The sequence below is a fragment of the Protopterus annectens genome, chromosome 6.part0, assembly GCF_019279795.1.
Source record: "Protopterus annectens isolate FY-2018-M chromosome 6.part0, PAN1.0, whole genome shotgun sequence".
Taxonomy (NCBI): Eukaryota; Metazoa; Chordata; order Ceratodontiformes; family Protopteridae; genus Protopterus; species Protopterus annectens.
Genome location: NC_056737.1, coordinates 1810188033 through 1810209772, shown reverse-complemented (window position 1 = coordinate 1810209772; position 21740 = coordinate 1810188033). Strand labels below are relative to the sequence as shown.

Below are 21740 nucleotides of genomic sequence, written 5' to 3'. Positions count from 1 at the left end.
CACAGATGGGGGAGTCTCTGGGACACAAATCTGCCCCGTCAACAAGTCCTATTGATGTCACAGACCAGGCTGAGGTAGTGCGTGTGGGTTACTCGAGTGGAGCTTGACTTGTGGAGATGCAGCAGTCCCATCAAGGCAGGGTCTGACATTGCTTTGTGTACCAGACAAAGGTCACCTCTGAGGAGTTTGTACGAGACTGAGTAGAGGGACAGGGCTTTTAGCCTATCTGTGTATGGTAGATGTTTGAGGCCCTGGAATTCTTCTGGTGAGAAACCTCTGTGGTCTCTCCAGCTGCTGCATGTGTTTTGTGAGGTACATGCTGAAGGGGGCGTTGTACTCAATAATTGGCCTTATAAGGGAAGAACACAGGGATGTTATGACCTACTTGCCCCTGGATGAGATACCCTTACTTATGAGGTGCGCCACATAGAAAACTTTCCGTACTACAGAAGCAACATGGTGGTCAAAAGTCAGGTTGCTATCAACCTGGGTGCTCAAATCCCTCACGACTGATGGCATGCTTAGAACATTGTTATTAATATGATGAAATGTGGTGACATCACTCTCCTCAAAGGGGATAAAGATGCATTTTTTGGCATACAGCTTGAGGCCATGTTTTTGGCACCAGTCATTTGTTTGGGTGAGTCCCTCTTGGAGGACGTCCACATCACCTGAGAAATTTATGAATGTGACCAGCTTGCAGTCATCTGCAAACTTGGTCAGTCATAGCCCACTGGTTTTGGCCTGCACCTCAGACAAGTATATCCCAAATAACAGAGGCCCCAAGACAGATCCCTGGGGTATGCCGCTCATTAATGAGGTGGCTTCCCCTATTTTGATTAGATGGGTTCTATCAGTGAGCCAGCTTGCTACCCATCTCATAACATATGGATTGATACCTAGTTGAGAGAGTTTGTCTACTATGCTTGAGTGGGGAATAGTGTCGAAGGCCTTAGCCAGGTCAAGGTAGGGGGTGTGCACCATCTTCCCCTCATCTATGGCTTTGGTGACAGTCTCAAAGAAATTGACCAGATTTAGCAGACATGACCTCCCCTTGACAAAGCCAAACTGTGTGGGGTTGATTGTTTGGAGGTTGCCAATGTCCCTGTTAATGACGTCCATGATAATCCATTCCATGGCCCTGCAGAACAGCCTAGTTAGGCTGATGGGTCTATAATTTCCCAGATTGGTGGATGCTCTATAACAGTGGCTGTCCTCCACTTGGCTGGGACAAAGCTGGTACTCTGGCTTTGGTTGAATAGGGTGCCTAATGGTGCTGCAAGTTCATGTAGGATACAGCCTGGGAAGTTATCGGGTCCCATGGAGGCTGTATTTTTTGCCTTTGAGAGGGCAGTGATGACCTGTTCCCTAGAGATAAGAGGGGGGGGGCAGCTACTGGGGATGTCCTGATTTACTGATGGGGTGGCAGAGGGGTGAAGTTTGCACTGAATCTGTCAGCCAGTAGGTTGTGTATGTGGTGTCCTTGACCACCAGTTCTGAACAGATCTGGGTGCTTCCTTTGAGATTGCAGACATATGTGATGAAGGCCTTATGACTGTCGCTAGCAGATGTGGCCAATTTGGGCTTGCAGTTGGCTTTAGAGGATTTTACTAGTGCTCTTATTTGCTTGTTCAGGAGAGATTGCTTCCAAATGGGCACCTAGTCCTTCTGGGTCCTGGACAGCAATTTTTTCCTTTTGTTATATAGTTTATTTATTGCAGATGTCCACCAGACAGGTTTACTCTTCCTTGCAGAGGATGATTTTGTCCTGTCAGGTATTCCTGATTCCATGCATCTATACAAGCCCTCATTATAGTGCTTTGGTGTAGATTTAGACATTGGTGCCAGTTCCAACAAGAGGGGGAGGGGCTATGAAGCTGTTTATACCATCCCTCAGGAGGTTGTAATCAGCTTTGGAGAAATTTTTTTGTTTGACCCTAGCTAGAGGGGGGGGGGGGCGGTCATGGGAGATGCTGACTTCGAAAGTGGCCACTTTATGGTTGTATCTTATCAGGGAGGATGATACTTGTAGGGGTGCTGCAGTGGTTACTCAAGTTGGTTAATACCAGTTCCAAGATATCACCTCTTGTGGGGGTATTGACTAGCTGTTCCAAGGCACTTGCATTGATAAAAATCAAGGACTCTCTGGGCATTTGCATTCTGGCATGAGTAGTATTTCCAGTCTACGGTTGGGGTAGTTAAAGACGTCCAGGATCAGGGAAAAGGGTTGAATGTTGATATATTCAAAGAGGTCCAAATAGGTGGATTATTTGCCCAGCAATTGCACACAGTTAAGCAAACAGTAGACCCTCAAAAGCTCACAGAAGAGAGCTTTCTTCTGCAGCCCAAAAACTTGGAGTTTGGCACCAAACTTGACTTTCAGTCAGTTTAGGTCAAGCCAAACGTTTGGGCATATGGAAGGTGCCCTGAAGCTTTGGAAGTCGGATGCCTGTTATACCCTTTGCAAGATATAACCCATACAGCTTAGGTTACTGCAGTGATCAATATGTAGAATATTTCCCTTTTCTCCTAGGTGTACACTAAATGTGACTGTCAAAAGTATTGTGCACCAACTTTTGCACTAGCATAAATTATGTTTTACATTACTGTATCAAATGTCCAAATACTTCATGATCCCTATTCAGTCTATATTTACTGAACTATCAATTTATATACTGCACCACAGAGCTTAATATAAGTGAAAAGAAATGACTAGGCTCAGTAATGTCACTAAGCAAGACACTGGACAGCCCTAATTTCAGCAATGAACTCTGGAAACCTTCCATTCATGTTCACTTACTGTCCAATACATTTTCCACCATAAACTGTGACCTACCACTCTAATCCAACTGCCAATCTACCATGTCACACTCCTGGCCATTTCCACTTTTGTATGCTGATAGGTAGCCATCTATGCTTTACGGTGTCACGTGTCTTACAGAAATACAGGCCGACTACATTCAGTTACATGCCCTTTAGCAATCCACCTCTCCTGCCACCCAACTGAAAAACTCAGTAAGGCTAATTTGGTGTAGCATCTACTATTAAACCACACTGCCTTAGGATCAGCAATGCACTGTGGACCAGATTTATTCCCTTCAAATAGTGATCATATACCTGTCTACAACCATGACTGTACAGCATAAACTGCGTTCTGTCTTCCTCCACATTCCTAGTTTTCTACGAGGGTCAACATTTGCTGAATTATAGTATTTTGACAAGAACAGTGACTAGGGTAAACTAGATTACCAGAAGGTCAACCACTATCTCTTAGAGTCCTGCATGACGAGCTATAAGGCTATGAATCCTCATGGGGCTGCATCAGTAATTATTATTCCCTTTAGTATTATGCAAGCCAGGAAGAAATTCAGAACTTTCCACAAAATCATACTTGCAGCATGAACTTTTTTTCTTGAAGGGTGCATATCAGAATGACATTACAAGAAATATAGCTAGGCAGAACTGACAAGGCTACTTGCATTTTGTTTGAAAATATATTTTATTATGGTTAACATCTGCCCACTAGAGTCAGAATGCAGAAAAAAATGACAAGAAATATTTTTTGAGACATTACTGTTGCAGTACAGCATGACAAATTCAGCAAACAAAATGTTTTATATCATACTGTGTGAATTAATGAGGCCACTATATTATAGGATCCAAAGAAGTTACTAGGCTTTTGGCCCTGAGGCCCTTACAAGCCTAGCCAAGAATTTAGCCCATGTTCCAACAAGTCAGCACCCTATGCCACTGTCCAGCAGGGACACAGGTGGAATCCCAGGGGTGTATTTTCTGTTCCCCATCCAGTTATCCAGATTGTACTTAAAAAGGGTTAATGAGGTACTCTGCTTTATGTGGACAGGGAATGTATTCCACAAAAGGGGGAGTCTCTGGGACACAAATCTGTCCTGCCAACAAGTCCTATTGATGTCACAGACCAGGTTGAGGTAGCGCATACGGGTTACTCGAGTGGAGCTTGACTTGCAGATATGCAACAGTCCCATCAGAGTGGGTTCTGAGATTGCTTTCCAGACAGAGGTCACCTCTAAGGAGTCTGTAGGAGACTGAGTAGAGGGACAGGGCTTTCTTCCTATCTGTGCAGGGTAGAAGTTTGAGGCCCTGGATTTTCCGGGTGAGGAACCTCTGTGGTCTCTCCAGCTGCTGCATGTGCTTGGTGTGGTACATGCCGAAAGGGGCACTGTTCTCAATAATAGGTCTTATAAGGGAAGAATACAGGGATGTTATGACCACCTTGTCCCTGGATGAGATACCCTTACTAATGAGATGGACCATGTAAGAAAGCTTTCTGTACAACGGTGGCAATAAGGCGGTCAAAAGTCAGTTTGCTATCAACTTGGGTGCCCAAGTCCCTCACAACTGAATGCGTGCTTAGGACCTTATTATCAATGTGATAATTTGTGGGGATGTCACTCTCCCTGAAAGGGATGATGATGCATTTTTTGGCATTCAGTTTGAGGCTATGTTTCTGGCACCAGTTATTTGTTTGGGTGAGACCCTCTTGACGGATGTCCATATCACTAAGGGAATTGATGACAGCCCCCAGCTTGCAATCATCTGCAAACTTGGTCAGCCATAGCCCACTAGATTTGGCTTGCACCTCTGAGAAGTATATCCCAAACAGCAGAAACCCCCAAGACTGATCATTGGGGTACACTGCTTGTTATGGGTCTACTACTTGAGGTGGCTTCCCCTATTTTGACTAGGTGGGCTCTAGCCAGTTTGCTACCCATCTGGTAACATATGGATTGATGCCTAGTTGAGAGAGTTTATTTATTATACCTGAGTGGGGAATAGTATTGGAGGCTTTGGCCAGGTCAAGGTAGGCGGTGTGCACCTACTTCCCCTCATCTATGGCCTTGGTGACTATCTCAAAGAAGTCAACCAAATGTAACAGGCATGACTTCCCCTTGACAAAACCAGACTGTGTGGGTCAAGTGTCTGGAGGTTGCCAATGTCTTTGTTAATGAGGTCCATGATAATCTGCTCCATGGCCTTGCAGATCGGGCTAGTTAGGCTGATGGGTCTATAATCTCCTGGATTGGTAGATGCTCCACTTTTGTGCAAAGGGATGACAGTAGCTGTTCTCCACGCAGCTGGGATGAAGCCAGTACACAGGCTTTGGTTGAACAGGGTACCTAATGGTACTGCAAGTTCCTGCCTGAGTTCATGTAAGATGCAGCCTGGGACGTTATCTAGTTCCATGGGGGCTGTATTTTTTGTCTTAGACAGGGCAGTGATGACTTGCTCCCTAGAGATAAGGGGAGGGGGGCAGGTACTGGGGATGTCCTGTTTTACTGATGGGTGGGACAGAAGAGTGAAGTTTTCACTGAACCTGTCTGGCAGCAAGTTAGCTATATCTACAGCATTTGTGTATGTGGTATCCTTGACCTCCAGTTCTGAATAGATCTGGGTGCTTCCTTTGAGGTTGCAGACATATGTGAAGAAGGCCTTATGATTATCTTTAATAGATGTGGCCAGTTTGGATCAAAGTTTGCTTTGGAGGTTTTCTCTAGTGCTATTATTTTGCTTGTTGAAGCTAAGGAGAGATTGCTTCCAATTAGGCACCTGCTCCTTCTTGGTCCTGGACAGCAATTTTTTTTCCTTTTATTATACAGTTTCTTAATTGTAGATGTCCACCAGACAGGTTTACTCTTCCTTGAGGAGTAGGATTTCATCCCGTTTGGTATTCCTGATTCCATGCAGCTATATAAATGCTCATATAGTACTTTGGTGTACGTTTGGACACATGGTCCTATGGAGGGGGAGTGGGCTGCAAAGCTGTTTATACCTTCCCTCATGAGGTTTTTTTTTGTTTGACCCTAGCTGGGGGGGGGGGGGTTCGGGAGAGATGGTGACTTTGAAAAGTGTCTGCTTTGTGGTCAGATCTTACCAGGGATGACGACATGGTAGGGATGCTGCAGTAGTTACTCATGTTGGTTAATACCAAGTCCAAGATCTTTTCACCTCTTGTCGGGGCGTCAACCAAGTGGTCCAAGGCATTTGCATTGACAAAATCAAGGAATCTCTGGGCATTTGTGTTTTGGCATGAGTATTTCTTCCAATCTATGTTTGGATAGTTAAAGACGCCCCGGATCAGGGTAAAGGGTTGAATCTTGATAGATTTGAAGAGGTCCAGATAGGTGGAGTGGTCATTTTGAGTCAAAGTTGGAGGCCTATAGCTAGCTATGATTTGAATAGGGGTCTCGTCAATTGTTAACTGCACTTGGTATTTCCTGTGTCTTACACTATTTGACCACCCTAGAGGTGTGTGCGTCTTTTATATATAGTGCAACTCCACCTCCTTTGCTGCCCACGGTTTGGGGTCTGAATGAATGGCAGGATGAGTAACCTGGTATGGCTGGGGTGCTCTCAGCAGCTTTGAACCAAGTTTTTGTGACTGCACAAATGTCAGCTTCTTCCAGGGTTAAGAATGCTTGCAATGGGTGTAGTTTCATGTTTAGACTCCTAGCATTTAGCAGCATGACCTTTAATTTATGTTTTGATGAAATTTTCATGCTGGTAGTTTTGACCTCATGGCATTGCCTAAAAAGGCACAATGGGGGAGGCAAGAGCCTTTGCCAGGAGCCTGAAGCCCAAGGGAGACAGATGCAGACCATATCTGGCAAAGCATCATGATTTGCCAATCATGTCATCCCAGGCTGTCAGGTACTGGATCTCCTTGTAATGATACCAGAAACTAAGCCAATTGTTAAAGTCAATCATTTTCTGCTTGTATTGAGGCATCATTCTGGGTGATGGTAGAATGCTGCTTAAGGCTAGGAACATACCTGCCTGGGATGCATATTCAGCGAGCTCAATCATGTCTCTCTTCATACAGTCCAGGGAGGCATGTCTCAAGTCATTCACTCCAACATGGACTATGACAGAGTCATAACAGTACCTGTTGAGAGACTTGTGTACACTGGTGATATGGTGGATTCTATCACCCAACAAACAACTAACCATGACTTTCTCCTTATCCAGCCTGATCAGGGGCACATCTGTGTGTCTCACAATGGAGTCTCCTATGAGTAATATGTTGGGTTTATGTTTAGGCCTTAGTGGCTGTAAGACAGTGGTGTGGTGGGCAGTGGAGTTCGCGTGTGTTTATGCCTCTGAGGTCCCTTTTGTTTGGGTATGCTTTTGTTGAGGACCTCCGCATATGTAGGGGTGTGTAGTGTAGGTGTGGGTGGTGTTTGTGTTTCCAACCTTCTCAGTGCCAGATGTACTGGTTTGTGGGGGAGAGGGCAATAACACTAGGTGTTTGATGTAATTGCATCTCTCACAAATTGTGCTCCTAGGTGGCAGTAGTAGATGGTTGTCAGTGTACACGAGGCAGTTGCTACACTATCTAAGGATGCCCATATCAACCAGACTGGCAGAAGAAAATATAGAAAATTGTCCATCCATAGATCTAAGAGGGTAAAGAGAGTAAAGGGAGGAATGTCTAAGTAGTACTACTAGATAGTAACACAAGTGCCACTAAGGGAAAATTTGTAGCTGGAATACCTCAAAAAGGGTTAAAAACCATGCAGCTGAAGCTCTGGATGCAGCAGACCTGTATCTAGATTATGTTACTCAATTTTAAGGTTAAGAACACAGTAAAAAGAACTCACAATGAAGCACAGATTAATCACTTCAAAACAACAGAACTCGCAGTATGAAGAAATTCAGCTAAACAGTAATGAATTGCAGCAGATTGCAACGAAATATAGTTAATCAGTAGATTGATTTAAAACAGTAGCTCACAATCACAACAGTAACAGATAGCACAAATAAAGCAGCAATTCAGTAGAATACTGTCATAAATTTAATGAGGCTACCAACAAGCAGTAATAAATACGGCAAACTAAATGCAGTTAAACTCCTAAGCACAAGCAGCAAAATGAAGTACGAAGAGGTACGGATTTTTTTTTGGTTAGTAGAAAGTGAGGAGATAGAAGATAAGATAATTCAAGGCTGAGAAGCTAAAGTGATGGGCCTTTACAAAGTTTTCACTATAAACAGTAGAATGAACTGATGTAATGTGACTGGGGGGAGTGTGCAGTATCAATTTTATACTAGAGGCGGGCAACAGAAAGCCACCAAGCTTTAAGGCCACAATGGCAACTAGGTGGGTGGATGGGATCTAAAACAGTTGCACAGATTAAACAGATATGGAGTAAAACAGAAGTGCAGAAAACAGTTGAAAATAGGCACTTATCTTTTTCCAATATCACAGCAGAGCAAAAGGCAGAAGGCCTATCTCACTGCAGCTTTGAACAACTTGAGCTAACAAGTACAAACTGGTTTAAAACACTGGATATAAAAGGAAAATACCCTAGAACTAAAAAAAAAGCTTTTTTCACTCTATATTTGTTTCCTGACATATTTTAACACCTCAGAATCACTCTTAAGTGTTTTATTTGTAATTTTAGCCCGTTTTCCACAACATGGCTACCAATGGGGCTTGATGTCCAAAAAGACAAAATTTCATCGGGATTCTGTCTTTTGTATTTTCGGATGAAAGCTCTTAATTTATTAAATATTTGTGTGGAGCCTGGCTGCCTGCTTCATTTATGTTTTCATTTGTTGGAGTTTTTGTTTTTAGTTCTTAGTATAAAACAAGGTCTGAGCCAAACATAAATGCAGGTGATTAGAGACAGAAAAGAAGCAGTCCTTTTACAGAAGGCAAGGAAAATAACAGCGATGTGGGAATTCAAAGCTACTTTCTTATGTCTGGCATGAGTCATACAAAGCATTATGGGAAAGAGAAAGGGTTGAGGGAGAACAAGATCACATTGATAGATCAAGCCCCTTTGGTAGCCATGTTGTGGAAAACAGGCTAAAATTACAAATAAAGCACTTGGAGTGATTTTGAGGTGTTAAAATGGGTCAGGAAACAAAAACAGAGTGGAAAAAAAAAACAGATTCATTTAGTTCTAGGGTGGTTTTCCTTTAAAGGCAGAATAAAGGCATAAAAGAAAAAAACTTTTGGATAGATAAACTAAATGCATTAAGAGTTTGCAACAGAAAATTAAGTTATTAAATACCTGTGCGTAGAGCAGGTAGAGACCAGCACTACTTTCGAAAAACATTTCATCCAGACCTGGGTCCATGTACCTGAAGAAAGACATGGCAACCACCTTTAGTCAGTTGATGACACTTAAAACAGAATTTCTAAGCCTAAGGTTTAAGAAAGTAATAGCAATTTATTTATTTGAGATGTAATTAACTTTTAATTTACCATCACAAGATTTACTATACAACTAGTTGTTCTTTTAGTCAACAAATCCTCCATCAGAAGCTATGGGATTCACACATCTTGAAAGCCAAATTATATCAGTAGAAAATCTTATGCTGGACCAAGAACAGTTATCACATTATCTTGGTATTACAGTACTTTGTCAGGGGCCTTCAAATGACCCCAGGATATATATATACATACAATCACAGTGATGTTATTTGATCCTAAAACTGCCAATGTTAATCTTATTCCCATTACCCTCTTAATTCTGTACCAGCTTCTGATTATACTAGTTAGTCCACCATCATTTCATACATCTCTGCAGTCATTAAAATTAGCTCTACACAATACTTTGGGTTCACTCTTGACAAGTTAAAAATTGACTTGCATTTAAAAAGATAGCGTCAGTAAAACCAATGCAAAACTTAATAAACTCTACAAGGCCAAGACCTTTGTTACATATGATGCAAGTGTCATTGTATAGGAAATATCAATCTTTTTTTTAATCTCTTCAACAACACTAACTTGAATAAGCTTATAACAGGGTGTATAAATCTGCTTTCTGCCTATATGGTAAAACTCAGTGGCTGTGATTTCACCATAATCTGGCACTATTCATCCACAGAGACTCTTCTACTTCCCCAACTATCCATCTGTGATTGACACCATCACAGGAAGAAAGCCTACCCCAGTAAGATCAGAACATCTGATGGACAGCTAGCTAGTCAACATTTTTGCTTCCAAAACCAGACTTTGAGACTCTAGATTTTTCACAATCATGGGTAAATTGTGGAATAAAACCCCTCCATAATACTAGAGACTGACTTCAAAGAAACTAGACCACCTGTGACAGAGCTGTTTCACAGTGGCATCCCTACCACTAATTAGCCATAATATATATTGTCCTTATTCTACTCTTACATCTCTGAGACCAACAATTCTCATTACTCAATACCTGGCTGAGCAAAACTGATGGAAAGTGCAAACAGTGTAAGTTTATACAGGAGGATGAAAGTATTTCCCTCACAAATTATTTAAAATTGGTTATACATCCTGCTTTTGGCAATTGCCATACTAAAGGGCTGGAATATTTGGCTAACTGTTCCACTTACCCAACCTTCTTATGCTGGTAAAACTGAACGAGCACGGAAAAATGTATTTATGAACATAATTTAGATATCCTTAAAGGAAATACCCATAATGCATTATTTAGGCATTCTGCTAACTGTAATAATCTTGAATGTTTTAATTTTGCTATTATTGAGTGTACTGAGGTCAATGTATGGGTGGGGGATGACTGGGAAAACACAACAGAATACAAACAACTATTATGGCAACTTAAATTGAATGCCACCTGCCATTCTGATATTAAATGATTGTGTTGCTATTTTACCAGTACTTAAACAGAGGGCAGCAAAGTTATAATTCTTGCACCAGGCCTCTGTATGTTTTTTTATTTTGTATTAAGTTTTTATGTATTGTTGATGTGTAGAAGTTTAGCATTTTACTTTATTTAATGTTATACTTATTGTGTTTTACTATTTTTGATTATCACTACAGAGATGAGCTCAATTTGTCAAATTTTTAATGCTTTTTTTATATTATGTTTTATGGGTTTTTGCGTTACTAGGGTCTTAAATGTTTATTAAGGTGCTTTTGAAGTATTCATAATTCTTAATTGTTTATTAACAGGTACATGACCGCCTTAAGATTTTAGGAATTTTTATTGGTGTTTTAATATCATATGACCACCAAACTATGGCTTTTATATGTTAGACCTTAGTATTGTATTTAGATCTGATGAAGTCCCATAGTATTTTCGGGACAAAAATATCATACCCATCTTTCTTTTTTCATTGTATTTTTGGGACAAAAGAGAATATCGTGCTCAATTTTCTTTTTTCCATTGGATTTGCTGCACCTTTATTAAAGGTTTGATTCCCTGCACTTTATTGTTTCCTGTTGGCTTTTTTCCTGGTCAGGCATACTTACTTGTCTTTGTGCAGGCAATTTCTGGTTTAGTTTTTATCTTTGTGCATATTCACTGGCTTTTGTTTGGTTTTGTTGTTTTTTATTAGCATTTTGAGAGCTATGCAAATGCATCAGCCAGGTCCAGTGTCCTCCATCATTACGGACAGCTACAAAAACATTGTCAACAGCTAGTGAACTGTTAAAAATCTAAGATGAAAGTGGACTTTAGACTGGCAGTTGAGAAGTGAATGTTATTCTAAAAGAAAGAAACAGATTGGTACACATTCCAAACTCCAGTAAGAAGGCACTTTCAAGTCAGTAGGGGGAAGGAAAGGAAAAAAAAAGGAGCCATAAATTTAAAAGAAGAAAGAAAAGCTGAAAATAAGTTTTTCTCTTCTATAAGAAGGTGAAGCTGAGGACACTGATATGGTTTGATTTGGGAAAAGAAAATAAAGGACAAAAGTACAGCTGATTGTCAATTAAATAAAAGAAATAAACTGCAGCTAAAAGCAGGTGTACAAATATAACCTTTATGAATCTTAGGGCTGGCCAGTAACAGCAAGAACTATTATAAAAATATTGGTAGAATGGTCCAAGGAAGTCAGTACAGATATTTGTGTTCAAGACACTAGGATATATATGGATGGTTTATTCTATTTAATTGGGAAAGAGGTAAGTTCCCACTATAGCTATCTGCTATCAGTCATGTCCTAGAAACACTTCTTGACTGATTATCCACTCCAGCTTCCCAAGACCTGTATAACTTACCCTCCTCAGACCATGACCAGAGTTCAGAAATCAGGATCAGGGTGTCTTACTATAGTGCTATCCAGACAGATGTGGAGAGCATTTTTGGTATGCCCTACCAACTGCCCAGCCTCAATTCTTCTTCCTTCAGCTTTTCCCGGTTAAGGGTCGCCACAGCGGATCATCTGTCCACTCGTGATTGGCAGTGGAGTTTTGTTACGGTGTAGAGTTGCCAGCCCAGTGCCCAACCTTCCACAGAAGGCACACACACTAGGGCCAATTTAGAGTGTCCAATCCACCTACTGCATGTCTTTGGGATGTGGGAGGAAACTGGAGCACCCGGAGGAAACCCACGCGAACACAGGGAAGACATGCAGACTCTGCACAGAAGGCACCCCAGCCGAGAATCTAACCAGAGAACCTCTTGCTGTGAGGCGGCAGCGCTAACCCGCTGCACCACTGCGGCCGCCCAATTGCCCAGCCTCAATTCCCACTTAATATTACAAATGCACATACATCTGGACTACTAACATCAATAACTGCTAATCCCTGATGTAAACCCTGCAACTTTCCCTGGGATAGGTGAACTAGCAAAAATTCCACTCCACCCTATCCCCCTGGCCAACTTCTGAGGGATCAAAAACATCTAAATTAAGAGGAGCTTTTGTTAAGGAACATTTGTCTGATCATTCAGTAGCAAACAATGTTGTGGAGTGGCCATTTTCCTAAGTAAACAAATTTTATGTAGAAGATACTAAGGTTAATATAAGGGATAGCTACTTGTATGGCTATGGAAATAGGAAAAAGTGTGCAAGGTGTGTAATATATATGCTGCAATCAGAGTTAAAAAAATATATTTTTATTGGGTGAAAGTGATCTTTAATGGTAATGGGAGGGGGCTATGCTTTGGAGAAAAAATGTAATTTAAGTAAAGAAAAAAATGGAGAACTCAAGTTTGGAAAATAAATCATTATATTATTGAATTTAAAAAGTTCAGAGAATGAAGGTAATCTCATATAAGGGAAAATGTATGTACACAAATCGATTTTACTTTTGGTAAACTAGGAAAGGTAGAATTTATAAAAATCTGTTCATAAAGAAAAAAAATGGACTGTGAAGATGGACTATGGATAAAATGAAGGGAGGGTGGAAATAGTTTCTGCAATTGTGGAAGGAACACAACACAATGAAAGAACTTTACGCATCAATATTAGAATCCTGAAAACAAAGATAAGGGGCAGTTCAAAAGAATATGTAAAATATTAACACTTAAATAATACTGAACTAATAGTGTATATTAAAGAAAACAGAAAATAAAATTAGAAGTACCTAAACAATTTAGGCAAACTAATTACAAGTATGGAGATGGAACAAAAATTTAAATTAACAGAAAATTAAGTATACTGTTGAAATCAGATCTGTGTAATGAAAAAAGAATAGAATGCTCCATTTTTTTAATCAACAAAGAGAGGAAGGGTACATACACTTTTCAACAGATGCACAAGTCAAGCCATTTGTAAGTAAAAAAAAAATGGACATGGAAACAAATTTATTGAAGAAGATTCAGTAGTATAAAAAGAAAAATAAATATTTTCACTTGAATCAGGTGAAGTGCTGGGGAATGAAAGTGGCACACAATAAATAGAAGTACTCAGGAAGGCCACAGTACACAGTAGAAACTATACTACGAACAGTTAAACTGGGGTATGATTTTGCAGCAGCTTAAGACTGCCAGTTGAAGGACTTGGAAAATTCTATAATAACCAGTATGTGGAAGAAATGGCTTAAGCACATAAACTCTAGTACTGAAACAGTCAAGTGTTCACAGATCACCGACAACCAATTGTACAATGAGCACAACTACCTTAAGTGTATACTGTTCAGGTGTTGTAACCCTGCATGCATGCATCATGAAAAGAGGACTGGTGCAGTGTGTAAAACATGAAAATAAGGTCATAGGCATGTGTAGTGCATACTAACTGCAAGAAATATATTCAAAGTAGTAGCTAAATATAAATACAAGTTAGTCAATAGTATATTGTGCATCTCACTGCTCTGTAACAGTGCATACATACAATACATACTGCAGTCATAATTTGGGAAAGAAGAGTTGTGTAAAATCTTGCCATAACTATAGATGTTCTTTCTCTTCATGTTGCAGTATTCTTGGTGTGGGATTTTCTACCTCAGGTGACCCATTTGTCGGCTCCTATACAAAAGCTTCAGCTTGGCTGTTGTAGTTGCATCGGGCGTCACGCGTAGGGCCATAAACCAGGGACCTTAAATGTGACATCTGTACTCACAAACCTCAGAACTTGAAGGCCCAGCAGGAGGATTAGCTAGTGGTGTCAGTCATATGGTCAAGGAGCCATTATGTAGTTACATAGGTCACAGGATAGGGTGTAGACAGAGGATACAAGTGATTGAGAGAGAAGAATAAGGGGGTTGTTGGTGGGTGGGAAGGAATACTGCAACATGGAAGAAAAATACATATATGGTTATGGTAAGATTTTACACAACTATTCTATGTTCTTCTATTCCTATGTTGCAGTATTCTTGGTGTGGGAGAGTACCACATCTTAACTGGAAGGAAGGGTGGAGGAAGAAGAGGCTGATTCCACAAAGTCCTGCAGGATTGCCCTGGCAAATCCTGCCCATTCCCTGGAGACATTATCTAACTTGTAGTGTTTGGTGAAAGTGTAAATGGTGGACCACTGTGGCTGCTTCCAGTATGGAAGTGGTGTCCAAGTCTTTTAAAAAGGCTTTGGAGGCTGCCATTGCCCTGGTGGAGTGAGGTTTGACTCCGTGTGGGAGCTTTTTGCCATGGTGTGAGTAACAAAGGCAAATGGCTTTCCTAATGCAACGTGCAATGGTTTGTTTGGAGACTGCCTTGCCCAGGGCCCTGAGATGGAAGGAAACAAAGAGTCAATTGGATTTTCTAATGGATTTTGTTTTGTCTAGGTAAAATCTTAGCCATCAGTGTACATCCAGGGAGTGGAGTATTCTCTCACCATCATTGGTAGGAGAGGGGTAGAAGGTGTGAAGATGAACAGATTGGTTTAAGGACAGATCATTGACCACCTTTGGCATGAAGGAAAGGTTAGCTCTTAGTGTTACCCTGTCCCTATGGAAGGTAGTGGATGGAGGCAGGCCATTATGCTTGTAATTCAGACACCCTTCTGGCTGAAGTTATGGCAACTAGCAGTACTGCCTTCCATGTGCACATTTGCAGAGTAGCCACATTAACAGGTTCAAATGGAGACTGGATTATTTTTTCCAGTATGAGTTAAAGTCCCAGGGTAGTGGGATGGGCTTTCTTGGAGATCTGATGTGCAAGACCCCTTTTAAGAATAGCCTTACGTCGAGCCTGGCCAGTAGGAGAGGGTCTAGTGGCAGGCAGGCTGAGATTGCTGAAAGGTGAAATTTCAGTGAAGAGTAAGAGAATCCACCCTTTAACAGCTGACACACATATGCAAGAACTAGGGGGGTAGGGATCTGCGATGCATGGATCCCTGCCCTCGTCTAGACACCATTTTGAAAATCTTTCCCATTTAGCTAAGTATGACTTTCTTGTAGTAGGTTTCCTGGCCTCCCTCAGGACTGAAAGCACATCCTCTGAGTAGTGGTGGCTGAATGGGAATTATAAGTTTATCACCCACAGTGTCAGTGATAACATCTGCAAGTGTGGGTGGATGAGGGTTCCCTTTTGGTGTCAGAAGGTCCAACTTGTGGGATAAATTGTGATTGCCCTTGGCTAGATTGAGAAGTAGGGGGAACCAGTGCTGCCTTGGCCAGTAGGGAGTCACCAACAAGATTTTTGGTTCATCTCTCCTGATTTTCAGGAGGACTTTCTGAATCAGTGGGAAGGGAGGAAAGGCTTATAGAAAACTTTCCTTCCAAAAAATGCTGAAAGCTTCTACTCTCCAAGCTAGAGGGGAGTAAGTTTTGGAGCAGAAGGTCTGCAGTTGTCTGTTCTGGGGAAAGGGAAACAAGTCTACTTTAGGAGTGCCCCACCAGTGGATAATGTCTAGAAAGACATTCCTGTCCAACATCTATTTGTGCTGTGGAGTGGATATCCTGCTTAGAAGGTCTGCTTGTTTGTTGTCCAGTGAGGGGATGTAGGATGCCTGCAGAGACAAGTTGTGTCGAGAGGCTAGGTCCCATATCAGTCAGGTTAGTCTGCACATGTGGTACGCTTTTGTTCCACCCTGCTTGTTGAGGTACCACATAACTGTGGTGTTGTCTGTTATTATTTGGAGAACACCTAGTAGTAGGAGAGGGCTGAAGGTTTTCAGTGCTAGAAGGACTGCTGTCATTTCCCTCATGATGTGTTTGTTCCTTAAGGAAGGGCGCCACTTTGCTTGGAGCCTGTAGGATGCCACTGTGGCTCCCCATCCTGAGTCTGATGCATCTGTATGCATAACCTAGGTTGGGAGAGGAGGCTGTAGAGGAAGGCCCGGGTTGAGCCGGACTTGCTGAATCCACCAAATTACTTTTGCCTTTGGGGAGGTCAGGAGAGGGATTTCTTGCTCAAGAGGATGTTGGTGTTGAGACCAAACCATTTTTTAGATATCATTGTAGCTTTTGCATGTGCATTCTGGCTAACGGAAGCATGGGGATGGTGGCTGCCATTAGGCCCATGGTCCTTAGAAATTGCCTTGCAGTTATAATTTGGGTCTGCAGCAGGGCTTTGAAATGGGAGGTCAGGGAGCTGACCTTATCCTGGGGAAGAAAGGCTTTCATTATGTCGGTTTTGATCCTGCAACCCAAAATTTTTTGTCGTGTTCTGGTGTCAAGGATGATTTTGGGAGGTTGAGGGTGAAACCCAGACTTTGTAGTAGGCACATGGTGAACTCTAGATGGATTAACAGGGTTTCTTTGCAGTGTGCTAGGATCAGGATGTCTGGGTAGGGATAAATCTGAATCCCCTGTCTTCTGCAATAGGCAATGGCCGGTGCCAGACATTTTGTGAACACTCTGGGGTCACTGGACAAACCAAATGGCAAAGCAGTAAATTGGAAATGAGAGGAGGGTCCAGAGAAATGTAAAAAGGTTTCTGTGGGAGGGTAGAATGGGTATGTGCAAGTAGGCTTCTTTCAGGTCGAGTGTGGCCATGAAAGCCTTGGACAGTATGAGAGGAAGTAAACTTTTAAGGGACAACATTCTGAAGGCCGGCACTTTTAAAAATAGGTTGAAGAAGGAAGGTCTAGAATGGGTCTCCATGGTCCATCTTTTTTGGGGACCAGGAATAGTCTTGAATAGATGCCCTTTCCTTCCTGTCCTGGGGGGACAGGTTCTATGGTGCCCAAGTTCAGAAGGTCTGTCAGGACTTGTGGGAAAAGGTGTCTGATTTTTTTGGGGAAAGGGGACATCCCTTAAGGGTGGCCTTGCTTTCAAGGACAGGAAGTATCCTTTTTGGATAATAGCCAGAACCCATTTGCCTGTGGTGATGGTTTTCCAAAAGGGGAGGCAGTGGGAGAGGTGGGCAGAAAGGGGAAGGAGGGCAAGGCAGTCACGCATTGCTGAGGCCTCCTCTCTCTTGAAAGGGTTGTCTAGAGGGAGGCTGAGAGGCAGCTGGCCTGGTAGTGGTTTGTCTTCTGGTTCCTATTCTTTGTCTGGAAGAGGTAGGTCCAACCAAGGGTGGGTTTTGTCTGATAAAGGTGGCATTGGCAGGGTAATTCCTGTAATATTTGGGAATTGGGGACACCATGAGATGATTGATGTCTTGCAATTCCTTGCCATTTTCTTGGAGATTTTTGAACAGGTCTGCTGACTGTTTGCCAAACAGGAAATTAGGGTCCATGGGGGTGCCTCTAAGAGTTTAGAATTAGGGTCCATGGGGGGCATCTAAGATTTTAGACTTGAAGTCTTCAGGTAAGTGTTGCATATGAAGCCAGGAGTATCTCCTGAGAACAGAGGCAGATGCTGCAGATTGAGCAGAGGCCTCTGCAACATCATAGCTGCATTTAATTGTGTCTGGCTACTTGGGCAGCCACAAAGTTTGGAAGAGATGTCAGATTTTGTGGGGCAGTCAGGAGTAGCAGCCAGCAGAGTAGTGGCTTGAGAGACCAGGTCCAAACCATATCTGGTCATATGGGTTTAATAGTTGATGGCTCTAAAAACCAATGTGGAAGAGGTGTAGACCTTCTTTCCAGTTCTATCCATTGTTTTGCTGTCTTTGTCTGTAGGTAAGAGAGAGACAGATGGAATGAGTCTGGATTGTTTATCTGGTGAGATGGCAATCACAGCAGGATCAGCCAAGGGAGGCTTGACTAAGAATTTTTAGTCATCAGGCACCTTGTAGAGGAGGTCTAGCCTTTTAGGGGCAAGGTGGCGGAGAATCTGGTGTCTTCAATGCAGAAGCAAAGGCACCTAAATAGGCAGGAATGACAGGTGGAATGGCAGAAGGGGAGGGAGATTCCACTTGTAAAAGCTCAAAAAAACCTCTCGAGTGTCAGACATTTGTGAGGTGTCCCATTTAAAAAGTATTCTTTCATTTTGGTGATGGTTTCACTAAAGGTGATATCCTCGGGGGGGTGGGGGTCTCCCTCAATAGATTCATCATCCAGTGAATAATACTCTTGTGGGTAGGCAATTTGGGAAGTGTAAGAAATGGATTCCTCAGAAGAGGAATAACAGGACTCTTGCTCTTCTTCCCTCTCTTGTGAGGTAAGTGATGGAAGAGAAGTAACAGAGGGAGGCCTAGGGCGAAGCAGAGGAAAGGTAGCTGGAGAAGAGGCTGAAGGCCTAATGGCCAGAAAGGCCTGCATTAAGGAAGAGGTGAAGGACTGCCAATCAGGCAGACCTTCTGTGGGTGTAGCCAGATGGTTAGTTTTTTTTTGTTTCTTTTTGACTGGAGCAGACTTAGAAGTAGGCCTGGAGTCGTATTCCTGTCTAACAGTAGCAGTATCTGTTAGAGGGATCCCGGACGGAGGCCCGGCTGTATATGGTTCCCCTTCGACCTCGGCAGTAGCCAATGTCTGAGTTAGCTCCAGGGACATGCTGGTCATCAACTGTGAAGCGGCTTCCTCCAAGGTTGCCGTAGAAGTTGACGGGTCCATCAGATGCCCCTCAACTCCTAAATCGGTAGCTGGCGGGGTGTCTGATAGTGAAGCAGCAGAGGAAGAGGGCCTAGGAAGCTTGGCCTTTTTTACGGAGGTTCAGTCGAGGTCTCCAAGATGGGATCCATCCTAAGAGATAATTTTTTTAAGCCACTGGTTTTCCAGGAAGAGATTTAGAGTGGCCAGATGGCTGCAAAGAGTCTTAGGAAGGAAAGATTGGCAGATAGAACAAGTGTTGTGACCGTGCTCCCGGCTTAAGCAAAAAAAGCAGAGGTCATGCATATCTTTATGGGGTATCTGGAAGCCGCATTGGCATTTGCCCTTTTTTGCTGACATCGGCTAAGGATAGATACAGCAAACCAAGCTTTAGCTAGAAATTAAAGAAGAAAATCCCAACGGGGTACTTAGCTTTTAGACGTCTTGCAGTGAAGGAGCGAAGCACACAATGCATCAGTCGTCTCCGGCTGAAAAGTTCTGAGGTTTTTGCAAGCAGATGTCACATTTAAGGTCCCTGGTTTATGGCCCTATGTGTGACATCCCACGCAACAGCAGCCAAGCTGAAGCTTTTGTATAGGAGCCGACGTACAGGTCGCCTGAGGTGGAACATCCCAGAGCAAGAATACTGCAACATAGGAATAGAAGTACATCAGAATACCAGAAGATTTAACTCCTCAAGTAAGAGGACTATATAGCAATCACAAATGGGAACAAAACAGCAGAAGATTAACCGCCCGCCCTGAATAAGTTCACTCCAGTTCAAAAGTGCTAATACCAAAAAGCAAAAGCAGCTTCAAACACGGTACCAGGTTAAAAAAAAAATTATACCCAGAGATAAAAGGAACAAATAATCCTAGAAAAAATTGCACCCATCTAATGACTAAAATATCCCTTTCACTGGTATAAACTCTCACATCCATACCAGTGCAACTTCTAGAAACAGACAAGTAAATAAGGAAAAGAAGCCTAGAGGGCATCCAGTAAATAATCCAACTGACAGGCAGTAATCCACACGTGTACCAAATTGAAGTAGCTCGCATATCAGGGATTAATCCCAATCAGGAAGCAGAGGTACAGCAATACAGTACATTAAATAAATGAGAAAGAAATCTCTGTGTAAACAGTCATAAAAAATAACTAACAGCAGAGGAACTTCAAACGTAAGCAGCACAAGGCCTCCAAAGAATCTCCTTATCACAGGATAAGCTATTATGCCATGCCACACAAAGTAGCTCCCTAACTCTCTTTAAAGCCAAAGCTGACTAGTGTATGAGGATCCCAAATTTCACCCCTAGGCTGTCTTCTCAGGCCCTTAGGGAGCATGTAGTGGTAAGTGCAGTGGCTAGACTCCTAATGGTTTACTGGATAAATTACCTAACACAAACCTGGGACCCTATAAAAGCCCATCCAATAATAGTTCTACCAAGACAAGTAGAACTTTGACACTCAATCTCCATATAAAGGAAGCAAAAGCAAAGTTCAAGGGAGGGAAATGGAAATGTGTGTATACAAATCACTGCTGAAAGGAGTTTAAAGAATGCTACTATGCAGAACACATCTGTGTCAGATACACAGGTGATGTGTTATGGCCCAAATATATTCCATACAGCTATAGAAATCCTGAATAGACACAGTCAGTTGCCAGCAGTTGCTCCATCCTCTGCTGCCATCACTTCTTTGGTGACACAGGCAATCCATCAAGTAATTATTCCCAAAGGATACCCACCCTGTCCTCCCATCACTGATGATACTGAGCAGTTCCAGAACAACACAGCAATGCAGTAGGCATCTCAGATACCTGTGCCAACTATCTGATAGGATTAGGCAGGTGAAGAAATGTGATTTGATGCACCCACCAAATGAAGGTGTGTACAGCATCTTCAGGAAAGTCTCAGCCATAATGGCTGCCATAATACTCCAGTCTGCCTAGAGCATACATCCCACCACATCATGTAAATTGCAGAAGGTGGAGAGGTCTGACTGTTATGCATAAAGTAAGGAAGGCTTTTGTGATTTCAATCCACTGGAAAGAAAGCCAGTAGCAACAGCTGATGATTGACACATGGCATAGTTCATCTGCAGTCCAAGGCCCTGTACCCTGCACCAGCACAGAATCTGTGAGAAGTGAAAAATACATGATCTTTTGTCCAAGGACAACCTGTTGGCAGCAACCCTGGAGACTGCACTCTCAAAATCAAACATGATGTACGTGTCCTGGAACTCTGCACCCTTCATCCAGGACTACTATATAGACCACATCCAGACAGACTGTCTTACGAGGTCTGGTTCATTCAAGACAGACCCACTGCAGCAAAGCGACAACTGCCTAGCAGTACACAATTAGCATAAATGGTATACAGCCACTGATGCACTGTTAAATTTGTGAAAAGTCCCATCCATAAGCCACATGTCAGGCGTTGACAGGACCTGGATGTGCTGCTGGGTAGTGACAATAACCATTTCTCTTGTAGACATTTTCTTCAGCAATATACCTTACTGTTGGGTTGCAGCTTTGAATGCTATATTTATTGAAACTGTCTTCATGATATACATGCCTTAGTTGCCATATTTGTTGAAACTGTCTTCATGACATATGTGCCTTAGTAGCCACACGGGCATTCTTCCACCTGACTTTGGAGATCAGTTGCTGGATGCCACATCTGGATGCCATATACTGCATTCCCTGCCTGAAGCAGCATGGTATATCTTTGACTATT

At 42.4% G+C, this 21740-nt stretch overlaps 1 protein-coding gene across 1 annotated transcript in view; it reads right to left on the bottom strand.

Annotated features, from left to right (window-relative positions):
• The window catches only part of SNX31 (sorting nexin 31), a 553376-nt gene that overhangs the window by 281743 nt on the left and 249893 nt on the right, over window positions 1-21740 (bottom strand). Inside the window, exon 6 of the mRNA XM_044073704.1 lies at window positions 9054-9123. Coding sequence (XP_043929639.1) covers window positions 9054-9123 — 70 coding nt within the window. The remainder of the gene's footprint in view (window positions 1-9053; window positions 9124-21740) is intronic.